General features: G+C 37.7%; 1 protein-coding gene across 4 annotated transcripts in view; it reads right to left on the minus strand.

The window, feature by feature from the left end:
- The window catches only part of vps50 (VPS50 EARP/GARPII complex subunit), a 408,283-nt gene that overhangs the window by 303,912 nt on the left and 87,853 nt on the right, over nucleotides 1-16,518 (minus strand). For all 4 annotated transcript variants that reach the window (XM_051936104.1, XM_051936105.1, XM_028817093.2 and 1 more), the window contains exon 3: nucleotides 9,009-9,131. In XM_051936104.1, coding sequence (XP_051792064.1) covers nucleotides 9,009-9,131 — 123 coding nt within the window. The remainder of the gene's footprint in view (nucleotides 1-9,008; nucleotides 9,132-16,518) is intronic.

Below are 16,518 nucleotides of genomic sequence, written 5' to 3' on the forward strand. Positions count from 1 at the left end.
AGGTGACTGTGTGCAGAGGGTGCAGACCTATAAATACCTGGGAGTGCAGGTGGACGATAAATTGGACTGGACTGCCAATACTGATTCTCTGTGCAAGAAAGGACAGAGCCGCCTGTACTTCCTTAGAAGACTGGCATCCTTCAACATCTGCAGTAAGATGCTGCAGATGTTCTATCAGATGGTTGTGGCGAGTGCCCTCTTCTACGCAGTGGTGTGCTGGGGAGGCAGCATTAAGAAGAAGGATGCCTCACGCCTGGACAAACTGGTGAGGAAGGCAGGCTCTATTGTTGGCATAGAGCTGGATGGTTTGACATCCGTAGCAGAGCAACGGGCACTCAGCAGGCTCCTATCAATTATGGAGAATCCACTACATCCATTAAACAGTGTCATCTCCAGACAGAGGAGCAGTTTCAGCGACAGACTGCTGTCACTGTCCTGCTCCACTGACAGACTGAGAAGATCATTCCTCCCCCAAACTATGCGACTCTTCAATTCCACCAGAGGGGGTAAACGTTGAACATTATTCAAGTTATTGTCTGTTTTTTTACCTGCATTTTTTATTACTCTTTAATTTAATATTTTTTGCTGCTGGAGTATGTGAATTTCCCCCTGGGATTAATAAAGTATCTATCTATCTATCTATCTATCTATCTATCTATCTATCTATCTATCTATCTATCTATCTATCTATCTATCTATTTGCCTTGCTATTACTGTCATGCAACTTTCTTGTTCTTTCTTTTAAAATGCATTTGAATAAATTTAACATGGGTCACAGAATGACACCAGTGTTACGCAAGTGCATAGCATTAGAGAAGTACTTGAGGAAAATTATTCATACAATCTGTTAATGACTCATTAAGAAATTAATTCAAGACTTACATTTCCTGCATCCACAGTGGGTAATTAGTATTTACAGTGAAGTTTCATTAATTTCAGGCCTAGCTTTTGAAGCAGAAATAGAGCAAGTACTTTTTGTTAAGCTGACTATGATTATAATGTGCCTTTCAGGATTACACCTCAGGGATTTGTTGTGTGAAAGGAATAACTGCAACCCCACAGGCCACAATATGTAATTGTTTTCCTGCTGCCAGAATTCTAATTCTGATAGAGTAATGATGCTGCCAAGTCCAATAACAATTCACATTGACTGCAACCAGCTAATCCATCAATCTTAACTTGATAAAGGGAAAGCCTCAAGGAGAAAGAATTCTGCCACTTCAGCAGGAGTTTTGTCAGAAGAAAAACCCTAACTGCTTTATTCAAGGTATCAGACTATGATAATTAAAGGTGTTTATGAAATCACTTTTCCGTGCTATTTGAAAATGACTTTGGTAGGACAGGTTGTCATCACAGAAAAACCATTTTATATTCATGGAACAGATTATACAAAATGACATATAGTTAATCTTCAGTTACTCATTGAATTACTATTATACAGCATTAGGGGATTACAAAAATAAGCCTTGCATTTACTGTATTGCTAACCAACTGTTAATGAAATATTGCATATAAACCTGTCTAAGAAGATTATAAATTATTTAGGATTATGATGCTTTAACTACTATTGTATTGAACAAAGGTGTTGTATAGCGGCTAAGAAACTGAATTTTAAACTACAAAAGCTTGCAATTCAATTTTTCCCCCATGCTTATAATAGGACCATAAGCAGGTCCATTAGTTTAACTGAGTTCTACAGTAGCTGTAAGAAATACATCAATAGTTGCACTGTGTAACTTTTCTTGTACAATGTCTTGAAATGGTGTTTGCTATAAAAAGGTGCCCATTAAAATAAAGGATGTTTGTCTCCTTTGATTTCTTATAATATTGCTTGCTTGTGGGAGATACTATATTTAAGTCACAGGCATGAAGGGTAGTAAGAGGAGGTATCCGTGGATGGTAAAGAACGATAGTGTGAGTAAAATTGCTAAAACACTGATAATAAGCAGGGATAATAACCACAGTGATGTTAGTGTATGAGGAATCACAAACAGTGGTTGAGACAGCAGATGGGTCCAGTAAAAGCTTGGAGGTGAAGGTGGGTTTACAGCCATTGATTTTTCTTGAATCCTTTGTTTTTCATAATGGTGAATGTAAAGCTTGTTTGGAAGTGAAAGGCCTCAAAGTAAACACAGGAAAGACCAAGATAACAGCTGGGGATGATGGGACAGAAGGTATGCATAGTACAGATACTGGGAAAAACTCAATCCAGTGCTCAGGCTGTCAGAAATGGGTGCATAAAAGACGTAGAGGTATGAAGGATAGTCTGTAAGCAACAAAGGAGAACTTTGTTTGTAGAAAGTGAATGAACGACTACATAATGCTAATGTACTACTACTAGTAAGTATTCTGCTACTTAGGTAAAATGCCGAGTTAAGAAAGAGGAGCCAGCATAGCAATGACAGTCAGGGTGAGAGGTACATGGAATAAATTCCAGGAGCCTTATTCCCTTTTGATTTCTAAATAAGCCTTCCTGACACTGAAGGGAAAATTTTAAAAAAAATTTTTAAAAAGCTGGGAGAGTAGTAATATGTTTTAGAAATGCACCAAGGCCAATAAAGTTAAGCTAGAAAAAACAGAGATGGGAATGATCAGGTGGAGGTGTCACAAAATGAGATTAAGATGATGGCTGAGATGACGAGGAAGACAATAAGGTAGTCTAGGCATCTAGAGGGAAAGACAGGGGATTATTGGGTGAAGAGGTACACTAAGATGGAGGTGGAGTCCATAAGACAGAGAGGGAAGTTAGAGATGGTGTGGCTTGAAGTGGTGTCAGATGATATAGCATGAACAGAATGGGCCTCATGAGTGGGAAAAGAAAAAGATTAGGGGCAACCAGCCAAACTGGTTAAACCAGTAAAATGGTAGTTAAATTGTTTATGATAATGATGAAGTTTCTTTCTAGGCTGACAACTCTAGATCAGCCCAATTTGTTGTGTATTAATGTGCCCTGTAATAGACCTGAATTCTGCTACTAGACTAGGATCTTGCTTCCTGTATTCTTTAATGGAAAATCACTTTACTATACTCCCATGACTACCTTAGCTTAAATTTCTGTCATCAGCATACTTTAATTGGTTTGGTCCAACGTACATATGAAGCCTGCTGTTTAGATGATTTTTTTTTAATTTGCTTTGTAACATGTAGGCAGAGAAAAAATTGGTAATTGTTTTTAGTACAGGCATGACTTGACTAGATGTGATAAAGATGAAAGGATGTTTGGGAGCAAGCACTAATTTTACATCGAATTGCTGCACCCACTACACAGTGAACCACTGGATTGAGATGAAAAGCTTCAACAAACAAAATAAAAAAAAAAAACAGTCCTGGTACTGGGGTGTGCCGCAATTCATCCTGGTTCGATTTTTAGCCAAAGACTTACAAAGTAATTAATTCTTCAAAACAGCAGAATGCCAGAGTAAGACTTTGTTTTAGTTTCCCCTATTTCACCCAATGAAGTTTGGAAAAATTGCTTGATTTATAATTTCAGAAATGTATACAGTTTACACACACAGTCTCAGTATGGTAATTCCTTAAGTCAAAAAACATTTACACATGACAGTCCCAGGCAAAGGGTCAGGGACCCTGACAGTCCTGCAAAAAGTCAAAGATCATCACTTTTACAGTCGTTTTTGATTTTGCTTAAAGCAAAATAGGCTTGTGAAAGAAAAAATCAAGCACTTTCCTTGTTCTATTACTACAACATTTTCCAGAAAAATACTTTTTCATAAATAATTCCACTCAAATCACAAAGATATTCGAGATATAAGCAACAATATGGACTGGAATCTGAAAAACTGCAGAGCTACACACAAAGGATAAAGGAACCAAAAAAAGTGCTACTGCATTTCAACTCTTCCAGAAAGTAGCACAAAGCTGTCTTTTCAACAGGAAGGTCGCTCTGTTTAATCCATTTTATTACTGCTTCAATGCCACCTGAACTTGTAACTCCATTTGATGACAAAGTAAAACACCTTAGAACCAGACAAAAGATGGACACTTATCAAGGTTATGAGACTTAACAGTTTCCTCTTTGGCCTGGATAGACAGTCTAGCAAATTTTTGAGACAATTTTCAAATGAAGAGCCCTGTACAACAAACTTGTTGAAATGATCATGGTAATGGTAAACTTTAAAGTGTAGGTACCTGAAGGTCTTATGAGTGTTTCATCCACTTCAGCATCAGTCTCTTATATACGTGTCTGTTATGACATTTTGCACGCTTATGATTTCTTCAAATAAAGAAGATTTTCTTTAGCCTATCCTCTTCAACTTTCCGCTTGTTCAACTGTGTTCACTATGCAGAGTTAACTGAAACTCATAACCACACCACCTCAAATTCACATTACGGCATTTCAGCAGAGAATATGTCAGCTTGGGAAGCCTGCAACCAACTAAAACAAGAATGCAACATGTAGTGATTTTCTGCTCTTCATATGTTTATACTATATCCTTAATAGATGTTACTAGAAGGCAGTAAATGCCTTTTTTAAACACTTGGGACATGAAAAAATATCATAGAGCATTGCATATGATGAAGCTGTATGTGACATTTGTATGGATCTTACTTTCTCATGTTTATCCTGTACATTTACACAATTGTACCTACTGTAAAGTAGAGGCCTGGTGATACCCTTGAGCTCACCTTTTATATGCTGTTCATGCCTGCCTTTAACTTTATACCAGCACTTTTGCACCAGTCTCATGATGAGAAGAAAAGGAGATATAAAATGGGGACTCTGGCTTAATTCAGGCCTTTAAAATGTTGTTTCAAAAGTCTTAATATAAATAAACAATCTAGTCTATCACTTCATTTTGCTTAGAGTTTGGAATATAGTGTTTTTCACTTTTTGTTTGTCTTTTTATATTTTGCTTTTGTTTAGTGGTTTACAGAAAAGAAGTATAAAGCAGGAAAATGTATTTTAACCTCCGGCCTGTTATTAGTTAATACTTATGGGACCGACAACAACATTTACTTCTATAGCACATTGTCATATAATACATGGGATATAGCTCAAAGTGCTTTATAAGATGTAAAACTAGGGTGTTGTACCGTGTTAGCCATTATGAATGTAGAGAAAAGCCAAGCAAAATGACACCTTTTATTGGCTAACTAAAAAGATTACAATATGCAAGCTTTCGAGGCAACTCGAAAGCCAATAAAAGGTGTCATTTTGCTTGGCTTTTCTCTAAGATGTAAAAAAAATAGTTACAAGGAAAAAAACCAAATTAAGTAAGAATAATAATGAATAAGTAATAAAATATAAATCAATATGAGCTTACACAACATACAGTAGACATATAATTAATAGAAGAGTAGAATAGAATGAGAACTTTAAGGAACACATACAATATCTATTTAACATCTATTTTATATATTGTTACATACGTGTGCATGGGAAGCAGTCAAGGGGTTTAACTAAGGGTAAAGAGTTGACTCACGGGGTGAGAAAGTTTACTAATATCTCTTCCCCCACCTCTGCAGATCACAGGAAAGAAAAAACACCTAAAAACCAGCGCGTTCCACTTCCGTCTCTGGACCATACCCTCCAATTGACTTCACTTCTGCCTAGTCCCATTGGACCCTCCTGTTCCTGCCCCTTGAATTTAAAGCCAACCACTTGCCTCCCACAGTCAGTCACAATCCAGACTCAGTCTTCGTAGACTACTCTCTTGCCCGATCCTTATTAGGAAAAGAATATCGTTAATATACGAGGAGGATCCCTAAACCTTTTTTTTTTGTGTGTCTTTCTGCTTTTTTCCACAATATATTAAGAATTTTAGTTACATTTTTTATAAATATAGAGACAATAACGGTACCTGTTTTTTGAGTTACCTACTTTTGAGTTTTATGATTAAATGTACATGCTCTTGCTTATCCCCATCTACATCATCAAAGTGGCTCATGCAGCCACAAGCAATATTGAGTCATGGTTTCTTTTTTTTTTTTAATTGAATTTATCTAAAATCAAAAAACATTCCATACAAGCAAGGCAAGTTTTACAAAACTAGGTTCGAATCAAATCAATCAATTCAGTCCTGGTTTCTGTACTGCGGAAGGCAAAGTTGGAAGTGAACAACTGTGTCTGAAGGTTTAAAGAAGGCCAGTATGAGTATGACACCTACATATTTAACAATACGCTCAGACATAAGGCTTTACATATACAGACGGATGTCAATGTTAATGAAACCAAGAACGTTACCTTGCCTTTCAATCAAGAACACTGAAGACTGTTAAGTTGGATTCCTATTAAGACAATGAGTAACAGGACATTCAATTTACTGGGGAATTTCTCTCCACCATCTTATTAGGAAAGCCAATGCTGGAGTACTAGAGCAGAGATTCAATCCAACAGTTCAGCTTCATGTCCATGAAAAGAAAACTGGATTCTGTCTCTTGTGGGAGTAGCTTCAAGAGCATGGGATTCGGAAGCTGCTAAAATAAACTTTGGTCTCTGCATTTGCAGAAATAAGGGTGTGTTCTCATTAGGGCTGCTAATTAAAATTTTAAAATGAAAATGAACTACATATTAATTTAAATTTACCATATTTCCTTCAAGCATAATAATTTTTTTCTATAAAGTAGAAATAAGTTCTACTTTAAGTTAAAAACATTTTTAATAATTGCTTCCCTATGCATATTAAATTGTTTCAATTTTGTGTAACACAAACACTGTTGCTATAATACTTGGGAAAACCAATAAATATGGTATAGATTGCTAGGTTGCAAGACAACATACCAAAATCACTAACAATTACACAAACAATTCAATATTAAAAAAACAGAAACATAAAATCATGTCTCAGCTTTTGTGCACAATCAGCGCTGTCACCTGGAAAGGAGAAGTAATAATTAGATTGGAAATTGCGTACACATTAGGCTTTTAAATAGCTTTCTAAATATATATTTGATAGATGCATTTATTTATTTGCTTTAAATTGCACATTGTCATAGAATGTATTATTTATGAATTAAAAAACAAGTTTAACTATCTTAACCTTCAGTGAGTCAAGGACACAGTAATGGTGACATCATGTAAAAAATAAAACTAACATATTTAGGCTAGGTGGTCTTTAATTGCCACAACTATCCATTGTTAGGACAGTTTAGCTTTCAATAATTGACCAACTCTTTTAAGTAAATGGACTGATGCTAAGGTTCCTTGGCTTGGCATATGCACAATCTGAAATAAAATAATTTATAATTTTCAAAAATTACATAAACAAAGCAAATAATCAATTGGTTTATCACCCAAGATCTGAAATAAAAATAAAGTTAGATATTTTTAAAAGATGCTAAGAACAATGAATGCCAGATCAGTTAGGTGTTCAATGATTCAGTGTTTTTGTGTCTTTGACAATAAATGCAAATGCAAGACCCCTTTCAGACTTTAGCCTCATTGTAAGCCAGTCTAGATTCACATATCTAAAAACAATGCATCCTTGGCCACATCTTTATGTGATTTAAAGCTATGAAATGCCCATTAAGACTGACCCATGAATGTTTAACACAACACAAATGACTTAACAGATGAATCTGAGAAAAGTACTAAATTTGGGGGGTATGGGGACTTCATCCCAAACTTAAAACAGTGTCTCCCTCAGAGACATCCCCATAGTCTGTATAATAAAGAGGACACTCATATTCAACTGAGGAAATTATATGAACAATTGCAACTTTAAGTTGGCTGCCAAACAGGTAAAGCACTTTTTAAACATTGGAACATGACAGAAAAAAAAAGTAAAAAGTTTCAAGCAACAAAAAAGGAGGAAAAAGAGAGAGCTAAATTTACAATTTAAAGGCTGTTTCTGGATTATATTTTGCATATTTAAATCTTGAAATGGCGGCACGGTGGTGCAGTGGGTAGCGCTGCTGCCTCGCAGTTGGGAGACCTGGGGACCCGGGTTCGCTTCCTGGGTCCTCCCTGTGTGGAGTTTGCATGTTCTCCCCCGTGTCTGCGTGGGTTTCCTCCGGGTGCTCCGGTTTCCTCCCACAGTCCAAAGACATGCAGGTTAGGTGGACTGGCGATTCTAAAATTGGCCCTAGTGTGTGCTTGGTGTGTGGGTGTGTCTGTGTGTGTCCTGCGGTGGGTTGGCACCCTGCCCGGGATTGGTTCCCTGCCTTGTTCCCTGTGTTGGCTGGGATTGGCTCCAGCAGACCCCCGTGACCCTGTGTTCGGATTCAGCGGGTTGGAAAATGGATGGATGGATGGAAATCTTGAAATTAAAGTTCCAATAACAATTGACACTATATGAGACTGTAAGTGAAAATATCATTATAGAAGATGACCATTTGTTAAAAATTATCTTGTCTCACTAACAAAACAGAACATTTGCATTTTAATTCGGATGCACTGCAATAACAGATTAAGTGGCATTAGTAGTGTTTAGTCTTAGCTTGCCAATGGGAGTTCTGCTGGGCTGATTGCTCATTCAACAAGCAGAAACACATAAGCTGGCTTTATGAACTACATAAAACACAAAAACATGTTTGGATGTACAATTATTAATAATTACAATTATTATCATGATTTATTATCATTCATTTCAAAATCCAAACTAAATGTAAACAGCTATCAGACTGTTAAGGTAATTATTTGAAAAAGTAAACACAAATCAACACAAAAAAGTCAGAAATTATATCAAAATATAAACATCCCTAAACCTGTTTAACTCAGTTACATTTCACTCCAGCATCTTCCTGTAGCATCAGGTTCAATCCCTGACAGAGCACCAGTCCTCTTTAATGGAAACACAACACAGAGCCAGATTGGAAAGGCCTATTAATCAAACAAACTCCTCTTTGGGATGTAGGAGAAACAAAAAACAGACTACCAGATAAAACCACATACACACACAGGGAGATCATGCATACTTCAAACAGAAGGAGACCAGGTGCAAGATTCAAAGCCAGAACGATGAACTCCAAGTTGGAACAGCATTAACCGATCAGTTCAGTTCAGGAAAGTTGACTACATTTTTAAGTTTAAATTAGAAAATCATTCTTACCTCCAGCTCATAATTTACAACATCAAAGGAATCGTTTGAAAAATAAACTTCATCAATGCTATTAATTATTTCTTGCTCAGCCTGGGGGTCAATGGGCTGCTCTCTCATTTCCCTCAGTTCTTCCTAAAAGAGGAATTAGAAGAAAGTCAGTACTTTTTATTAGAAAACTATTCACAAAACAAAATGCAAAGAACCATTTTGCATACACTGCATTCTTTTCATTCTTGAAAACATACAATGAATAAGGTGTAACGTTTCATCAATGGTAATTTATGCAAAACCGGCTTCAACATTTCTAATTGGGAGCTTTACAATACAGACGTTTGCTGGGAATTGCAAAGAAAAACAAATTCAGCAGCAGCTGTAGAGCTTCTGACAGAGAAAAATGCCTCTCAATGAAAAAGAATTTGGCAGTTACAGATCAGACATCAGTCACCCCATTTCTGCCTATAAAAGCACAGCATTTGTTTTTTTGCTAAAGAAAGGCAATACATTTTTGCCTCTTGAGAAAATGTTTGATCCCTTTACCCATGGTGTATTTACTAAACAAACTATGCATAAATTGTGTACCCTGATATTGGAAACAATATAACAAAAGAGTAACATAGAAAAAGGCAATTTTAAAACAATCCATTGTGATACATTATGTTTTAATACCCTTCAGCACTATTAACTGCAGCTACAGATGTTTTACAATGTGAATTGAAATTGCATACTCCAACAGCATACCTTAATAGCTCGTCTTACATCTAGACAAAATGTCACTATGTTGTCACTGCCCTTTAAACATGGCAAAATTCATTACATAAACATATACACAGCTTGAATTGCTAACAGTCAATGCTATAAGCTTATCAATCGTAAGTAAATACAAATGAATTAAACCTTGAGGTTAGAAAGTACTGTCATCCTGTCCAGGGTTAGTGCCCATCTTGCACTGAAAGATAACATGACAGGCACTGCCTCCCTGCAATCCTGAGTTGGATAAGCAAGTTGGAGATTAGATAAAAGGAGAGGAATCAGTGCATACAAATGACTGTGAAGTTTTCAACTGCCAAGCAACTGCATCTTTTTTGGAGCCACTAGCTCAAAAGGCATAGACATTATTTTCCTCCTTGATTTTAAGGTAATATTCCATCCAAAAAATGGCATTTTATTTAAATGTTACTTATCCCATGCGGTTTGTAATAATGGCTGAAAAAAAATTTCAATCTCATGTTTTCATGCAGAATGGATTTACCAAAGTATATCCTTTAATGGAAGCTGGCAGTGACCAAAGCCAGACAACACCAAACAATATAAAATGTCCATGAAAAAATGTCATGTTACATGTTTCCAAATCCATGTCATCCAGTTGCACACTCAAATGTACAAAATGCATGCATTTTTTGCTGAAATATTGTTCAATCAATTTCTCCAGTAAAATGAAAGTAGCCCACAACCCAGAAGCCCTTTTTACATGGCATTATGCTTTTGAAGACCTGCCTCTCCCTGATATACTGGCCAAGTGTCCTGTCTTCAGTAGTGTTATGTTTTTAAACCAAGTATGTGGGGATTAATAAAGTTTATTTAATCAAATCTAATGTTGGTGGTTTGTTTTTTTTTTTATTCCAGATATTCTTAAAAATATTATACCAGCACAAATAAAAAGGTACAGGTTTGATTAAGGAACCAACCAGAACAAATAGCGAGGCGCTGGTAAGAACCTTTATCTAATACAGCATGTGAAGCACAAGAAATGGCTTTTTCCAGAAGATAAGGGGCATTAAACATTAATACAGTGTTGGAATGAAAAAAAAGAAGACTAAGAAGATAATGAAGATGTCTTATGGGCTGATCTCAGCTTGAGGTAAAAGAACGAACGTGCTGAAAATAAACTTGGTCCCAACCAGAACAAATAGTGAGGCGCTGGTAAGAACCTTTATCTAATACAGCATGTGAAGCACAAGAAATGTCTTTTTCCAGAAGATAAGGAGCATTAAAACATTAATACAGTGTTGGAAAGAAAAAAAAAGAAGACTAAGAAGATAATGAAGATGTCTTATGGGCTGATCTCAGCTTGAGGTAAAAGAATGAACGTGCTGAAAAATAAACTTGGTCCTTAAGGAATGAAATTCCAGGAACCTGAAGCTCTCAAAAGTGTGTTGCTAACATGACAGGACCATGAAGAAAAAGAGATGGAGTGTACATCAGTTATGACAGCCTTACTGTTTAAAATAGAAAAGAAATTTTAAACTTCTGACCAAAATTAGAAGGTGGTTGGGGGAGAGTACAGCACTAACAAAATTAAATTGGGGAACAAAATCCATTTTAACAATTGCTCAAAAAAGAATGAAAGAAAACAGTAGACTAGGAATCTTTAACAACCCTTAGAACATTACCATCATTGCTAATAGCATTATGTATGGTGATTGAAAACTCAATGCATAGGTTACTATTGGGACAGATGAAGGAAGATGAGTTTGTTGATTAAAAGAGATACAGGTAACAAGTAAACGTAGTTGGAGAAATCCCTGTCTAACGCCTTTATGAATGCAGAATGGTAGAAAACTTCTGAGTTTTGTGAGCATGATAGCACATGATGATGTGATGGGGAATAGGGAAAGATGTCTTGACCAACTTTATACACACCACCTTTCTTCTAAGACATGCCCAAGAAAACCCTAAATCATCTAAAGAACAGCCTTCTCTGTGTTAAATGGGAAGAGGGCAGTGGGACTGGACAAGGTTGGAGAAATTATATGTGAAAATGGCAACACATAATACACAAATCATGACATGAGACAATTTCAGGAAGAGAATTTTCAGCAAATATCTCAGAATAGAATTTCAAGAAATGCTTATTCGTTTTATATGGATTACTAGTAAGGAGAAGTGACCCATTTTGATGGCATAGGCCTATAAGGAGTGAGTCACTTTACTGGTAAAGTATTAGGGCCAGATGTTTCCCAGGCTCTGCACCAGACACATAATGGAACACACATATGCAATGGATTTCAAACTCAGCACAGTGGAAAGAGCAAGAGAGTTGAATTCCATTCTGGTCTGACTAATTAATAATTCGCGCTTACCTTTTGCCACATCAAGACACTCTCTAGTGATGTTCACTCTCTGAACAAATCCAAATCGTATTATGCGATATCATCTACTGTTGAATTCTGCTCTGTACTTGTAATATTTCTATTGCACTATTATATTGTATTGAGGATTACTTGTGTTCTGTGTATTGTATTTACCCCCTTTTTTGACACCCACTGTACACCCAACCTGCCTGGAGAAAGAGGTCTCTCTTTCCCAAGGTTTCTTCCATTTTTGTTCCCTAGAAGTGTTTTTTTGGGGAGTTTTTCCTTGTCTTCTTTGACAGTCAAGGGTGGGGGCTGTCAAAAGGCAGGGCCTGTTAAAGCCATTGCGGCACTTCTTGTGTGATTTTGGGCTATACAAAAATAAATTGTATTGTATTGATGAAAAGGCTACATTTCCAGTTCTGAAATATTATGCCATCTCAAACCAGAGCAACCTCTAGCAAAACATGTAGCCATGTTGTAATTTGTGCTTTATTTTGCTAATCAAACTAGCATTGATGGAAATAAAATTATCAATTTGAAAGAACTGTTCTAGAAATTGAGCATTTCGCATTAATGAGGTATTGGACTGCCATGCCAGTGCATATATTGTAGTAAATGCCAGAAGGGAAGCAAGTAAAGCTGTAAAAGGGTACATTTTTGATCCAACAGAGATGCAGAAATGTATAGTATGTACTGAAAGAAGCATCCATGGCAGAAGAGAAAAGCAACTGTGAAATAAAAATGTAAGGTAGTCTAGCCTGGACTGCAATGGATGACAGGAAAAAAAGATTATTATTTAGCTGAAGGGTTCATCAATCAAAAAGAGTCCGTCAAATTTAACTTGGTGTGAATCTACAGTGAGAATGTGTGAAGTGAAGGAGTAATTATGGCAAACAGGGAACAGGAAATTTATATAACTTTATATTCAAGAATGAATTTGTTTCAATACCATTTATTAACTAAAAGCCTAACAAATTCAAAATTTCTAGACCCTACAGGGCACTCAGCTTCATCCAGGGCTGAGCTTTCACAAGCTGTTCTGATGACTGATCATGTTGTAGAATTTAAAAGTGGACTTAGTGGGGTAACTTAAACCCTGCAGTGCCTTAAATCCTACTCCCTTCTCTGGGCCATGATAAGTTTTCTGGAGGTATTTGTCAGCTCTAGGTATACCAGCTTCTCACTGTTCCTCTGCTTCGAGCAGCCATTTTTGATCATTTAGAGGGGTTTGAGACACAAGCACTGTGTTCTTTATTCTCATTCTTCCATGCCACTCTGCTAGAAAGCTGTGGGTTTGGTTCAGGCTGTGCTCCTCCTCAACCTCATCAAAGACAGTTCTTTCAGATTTGTGCTGGTTGCTCCTTTTCAGTCATTTCAACTTGGCCTAGTGGATCTTAAAGGCCTGCAGGTTCTTGTAGATCTTTCCACAGATATACATGGCACTAGTACTACTAATTCCATCTTCTTCCTGTTTTGCTATGTTATGATCCATCTGGTTAGAGCACTCATTCTGCCCAAGCATTTGCTGTTGGCTTTTCATAGCTGCTTGAATCCCTTTTCTGACTGTCAGCCCTAACCCATGGTTCAATCTCTCTATCCTGCCCCATCTCACCAGCTGTCACAATCCTTCTTGGTCATCACTCAACCTGTTCCTGAATGTCACTGATCTGGCCAGTTAAAGCTATAGTAGCTAAACTGTATTTTTCCTAAAGGATTTGGACACATCATCAATGATAAAACATAGGATTATCCATCAGATTACAAGGTAGTTTATGCAGATGGATTGAGGAATATCAACTGCTTCCTTAGGTTATGTCATCTGCTGCTTTCCTGGTTGTATCCGTATCTAACCCTACTTTCCCTTCTGTTCTTTTTCCGGTTTTCTGTGGTGGCGATATGCGCCACCACCACCTAATCAAAGCACCGTGATGTCCTTACATTGATGATTAAAGGCCAGAAGTCCACATGACCATCATCATCAAATTCTTTCATGAGAACCCTGAATACAATGAGGGACTGATTGAGGTTGTTTATGTTAGAACCCCTGCAGATTTAATTTTTTTCTCCAGCCATCTGGAGTTTTTTTTTTTGTTTTTTCTGTCCTCCCTGGGCCATCGGACCTTACTTTTTATTTCTATGTTAATTAGTGTTCCCTAATTTTTAATTATTTATTTTGTCTTTTTTTCTCTTTCTTCATCATGTAAAGCACTTTGAGCTACATTGTTCGTATGAAAATGTGCTATATAAATAAATGTTGTTGTTATTGGTTGTATAAGCACAAATAACCACTGGATGCCATCTTCTAGCATATGACTATGTCATTACCAAGGTCAGCCCTCCCAAGGACAAAAGTTCTCACTACCACATTGGAAAAAAGTACACCACACTCAAATGTGCTCACAACAAATATTCTGTGAATTGAGAAAAAATAGCCTTGATTTTTACTAATGTCTGTAATTGTATTAGTAAAGATAAGCTAGTAATTTTATTTTTTTAATTACTTCTACCCATTGCATAAACAGCATTGTGTTAACATTTGCATCAAGAGTACTAAGCCAATACAAAATTTTCATGTGCCCAATCTTGTTTCTCCTCAGAACACCGTACAAGTTATAAAAATAAGCAGGCAAACCTCTATATTTCCTCATTCTATGACATTTAAAAAAGCAGGTTAAACCACTAGACTATCTGGTCTTGCTCTATTGCACTGCAACTCATCCATATTACTACCCGAGAATGCTACACCGGATGATGGACGCAGGCACATCCGGCCATGGGCCGTAGCTGCAAAAAGACGTACTGCGCAGGCGCAAAAAGAGTCCGCGAGAGTCGGCTGAGGAGCCGAGAAAGGCGGACAAAAGAGGGCGAGAGAGGCGGATGAGGGTCCGCGAGAGGCGCAGCGAAAAGGCGGAGCAGGGCCGGATGAGGCGCAGAGGCAGGCGCAAAAAGAGTCCGCGAGAGTCGGAGAAAGGAGGACAAAAGAGGGCGACAAAGGCGGATGAGGGGCCGCAAGAGGCGGACAAGACCACAGAAAAAAGGAGTGAGCACATACAAAAAGGAGTCACAGAAATGAGGCGCAACAAGCACCGAAAAAAGGAAAAGGCACATAAAAAAGTAGTCAAATGCGGGCAAAGCACGAAACACATTGCACACGAAACTAAACACACCAAAAAAAAAGAACAGACGAGCGCACAACAGCAAGGCACGACCACACCCCCCCCCCCCACCCTACAGGCACGGGACAGGACGGGACGGGACATACACCAAGAGGGGGATTCAACAAGCCCATGGAAGACAAAAAAAAAGAACACAAAACCACCCCACAGACCCTACAGGCAAGGGACGGGACACACACAAAGAGGGGGATTCAAACAAGACACAGGAACACAAAAAGAAAGAAGACGCTCGCGCAACAACAATCCCCCCCACACATCCATAAGAAGTGACACCCAAAGCCACATATTCTAAAGTGAACGTCGACACCTTCACACTAGGCAGCATAGGTGTCGGCATAGGTGTCAGCATAGGTGTATGTCCTTTCAATAAAGCACTATTAACCGTTCAACTGCAGAAAAGGATACATATTAACAGTGAGTGCGATCCTCCTTATTACTTATCCATATTTCGCATGCTGAGAAAGAAACAAGTCATGAATACACGGTCACGGGTACAAAACGATTCGGAAAGGATAATGGGAACAAACACACGAACACGAAAGAAACAAGAAAATAGACGGCAGCGCATAAAACGCGCTTCTGAAACACCGGGAGAAAAAATGTCTCGGATCAAAAAACGCAAAGCACAAGTGACACCGTTACAGAGACGTGCCCAAATGGACAGACACAATGAACGTAGACGCATTCAGCGCGCGTGTCAAAGTGCTGCATCGAAAGAAGCACGATTTCAAACCGAAAGAGCTCGCGTATCAGACATACAAAAAAGGGAGCGAAAAGACAGAATAAATGAACGGAGACGTGTACAACGCGCAAATGAACTGACAGAAAAAAAAAAAGCAAGACGCGAAACGCACAAAGCTCAAATGACCGACATACAAAAACGGACAAGGCTCGATACAAACAATGCACGGCGTAGACTGAAACGGACTTTGCGCAAAGCGAAGCGAATAAAAAAAAAGAAATAAATAGCGCGTCACAAATAATGGACATGCAACAAAAAGGCAATCAAACGCAAAAAGCAAAACATGCCCGTCGCGGACATCAACGCCACACACCTGTTAAACGCTTACGCCAAATGGCTGAAAACGCCTTCAATAAGGAATCCACTATTGAGGAAAATTCATTGGGATTAATGAATGTCATTTGCAATCATTGTCATTCACTTAACTTCACACAAGAAACAACTGGCAATACAAATAATGAATTTACACGTTGTTGTCAAAAAGGTCAGATTAGACTGCCTCCTTTACATTCATATCCTGAATATCT

The sequence above is a fragment of the Erpetoichthys calabaricus genome, chromosome 13 (genome assembly GCF_900747795.2).
Source record: "Erpetoichthys calabaricus chromosome 13, fErpCal1.3, whole genome shotgun sequence".
Lineage (NCBI taxonomy): Eukaryota > Metazoa > Chordata > Cladistia > Polypteriformes > Polypteridae > Erpetoichthys > Erpetoichthys calabaricus.